The sequence below is a fragment of the Microdochium trichocladiopsis genome (assembly GCF_020744255.1).
Source record: "Microdochium trichocladiopsis strain MPI-CAGE-CH-0230 chromosome Unknown B0I36scaffold_12, whole genome shotgun sequence".
NCBI classification, from domain to species: domain Eukaryota; kingdom Fungi; phylum Ascomycota; class Sordariomycetes; order Xylariales; family Microdochiaceae; genus Microdochium; species Microdochium trichocladiopsis.
In genome coordinates this window covers 20966-23266 of record NW_025763555.1, presented here as the reverse complement: position 1 = coordinate 23266, position 2301 = coordinate 20966, and the positions used below count along the sequence as shown (strand labels likewise).

At 51.8% G+C, this 2301-nt stretch overlaps 1 protein-coding gene across 1 annotated transcript; it reads left to right on the top strand.

The window, feature by feature from the left end:
- Positions 1–1031: 1031 nt before the first annotated feature.
- Positions 1032–2064, top strand: B0I36DRAFT_354889 (uncharacterized protein; the record flags this gene model as incomplete). Its single annotated transcript, XM_046157362.1, has 4 exons — positions 1032–1052; positions 1315–1454; positions 1814–1877; positions 1966–2064. The coding sequence occupies 4 exons, from the start codon at positions 1032–1034 to the stop codon at positions 2062–2064; spliced, it is 324 nt and encodes a 107-aa protein (XP_046005634.1).
- Positions 2065–2301: the final 237 nt, after the last annotated feature.

Below are 2301 nucleotides of genomic sequence, written 5' to 3'. Positions count from 1 at the left end.
GCCTTTTGCGCCGTGTAGGGCGTCAATATGACAATGGATTGCTGGTTATCCTCGTGAAATTGATCAGATGAAGAGCCGTCTGTGAGTAACTGACACACGCGCTGGCACAGTTCTGCCTGGGCCTGGTTTCGTTTGGATTTCTGGCCAATGTCTTCGTGACCATCACATTCGATAAAGACTGTCCGCACAAGCTCTCCAGAAGCAGAGTTCTGGGGCCAAGGAAAAGCAGAAACGGCCAGAACCCGCTGGTTGGCTGCCACGCCTGTTCTGAGTTTCCCTTGGTAGAACTCTTCCGAGCTTAAGTCGCAGATTGACTTGTGCATACGGTACTGTGTATTGAGCATCGACGTCTGGACACCTGCCAAGCTATCGCCGCTTGTTTGCGAGTTGTTGCACAAGGTGTAAAGACGTTCGAACAGCGACACATCGTACCCCAAGGGCAGCGTGACTGGTTGCACCGTCGGGCGAAGCTGCACATGGTCGCCTACTAGGATAGCTCGCTTGCAGCCCTTGGTCAGTGGTACTAGAGAAGCCGGCTCCGTCTGCTGGGATGCTTCATCGACAGTAACGATGCCGAAATCCTCAGATCGTAGCAAGCCTATCCCTGCGCCGATGCAAGTCGAAAAGGCAACACGGCAGGCTTTCATTCGTCTCTTGGCTTCGCGCATAGTCACGTGTGAGTCGTATATCTCTGTGCCCATCATGCCGTCCAGTGTGTACGGCCTCAGCTCTTCAGCCACTTTGCGCACCTAGGCTCGCAAGGCTGATGTCAGTCACAGCCAACAAGCCTTTGACAAAGACGCAAGGAGAGAATCGCATCAAACACTATAGTACTCACTTCGGTTGAGACTCGGACGGCAACTGGTCCGTCTCGTCCTTGGAGGCGGAGATAGCGACTCATTACATTATCCACAGCGTTGTGAGTGGGTGCTGTGACGAGGATACGCTCTTTCGGGAATCCACTCAGCAAGCCAAGTATGATTGCAATAGTCGTTTGTGTCTTGCCTGTACTCGGGGGTCCCCATATCAGCATGAGAGGGTGTACTAGGGAGGTAAGCACCGCATTTCTCTGGCTGTCGTTCAGCGCAAGCCGGTTCTCATGCTGGGCCATGGTTGCTTCTGCTTTACATCATCGGCGCACAAAGCTCTGGAAAAACAACCCTCGTGCAGGCCCTTGAGCGTCACTTTACGAACCAGCGCGAATCCCTTTCCACTTCCGCATCCCCGAGGCTCATTAGAGAAGTTGCGCGCAAAGTACTAGACAAGCAGGGCTATTCGGCAAAAGACATTACAGAATCACCTCAGCCCACATAGTTGCAAAAGCTGATCATCGAAGCACAAGCCCGGGCCGAATACGAAACGGTTACTTCCGATACTCCGGCTGCTAATGCCACCTGTCTCCCCGGTTTCATTTCGGATCGTTCAGCCATCGATCCAGTGGTCTACGCCAGGCAGTACGTTGGATTGCAGAAAAGTCGGGGCTTATTGGAGCTACCGGAGTGTCGTCAAATGCACAAACGCATGCAAGCCTCACTGATCATATTATGCGAGCCAAAAATTGACTGGCTCAAGAGTGACCGGGTACGGTTGATGCCCCGGGACAAGGAAGAATGGCTGTTGGCTCACAAGCTGTTCTGTGATGTACTCGACGAGGTTGGGTTGTCCTTCGAAGTACTGTCGGAGGAAACATCACATAATAAAGCCAGAGTAGGGTTCGTGCTTGAGCACTGGAATAATTTCCACATGATACAGTCTCAAGAGAGGATTTGAACCGACTGGAGGTTGCACGAGTACTAGTGTCGATATACGATAGCGTGTCGGCACTTGATTCGATGGCAGATGAGGATGTGGTAATCTGGATCGGCGTAGAGCTCCAGGTACGTGAAGACCTGGTCGGGACTACTATCGTCTTCCGGCCTCGTAGCTGGTCTGATTCGCAATCGGCTCTGCATCGTCGTACTGTAGGTCGTCCTCGTAGCACCGGCATTCTGGACTGTCGGTGGGTCGTATCTGGGGAAGAATTGGGGCAAATTTGGGGTTCAGAGTGGACTCAAGTCTACTTAGAAAAGGAGCTAGAATGTGACGGATCTACTACGTGCACAGACCTTTCGTAGGATATGACATGTGGGAATGAGAAGGACGTCGAGGTGTGCACAGTTGACACTACAGATGTGGGGCATGTGGGCCACTGGAAGTTGACTCAAATACGGGGTGGAATAAGACAGTAAGTAGGGTTCTTCTTAGTTTGAATTAATTTGAGGCGTTGTGGTTGAATCCACTTATATATTGTTGTACGAACCC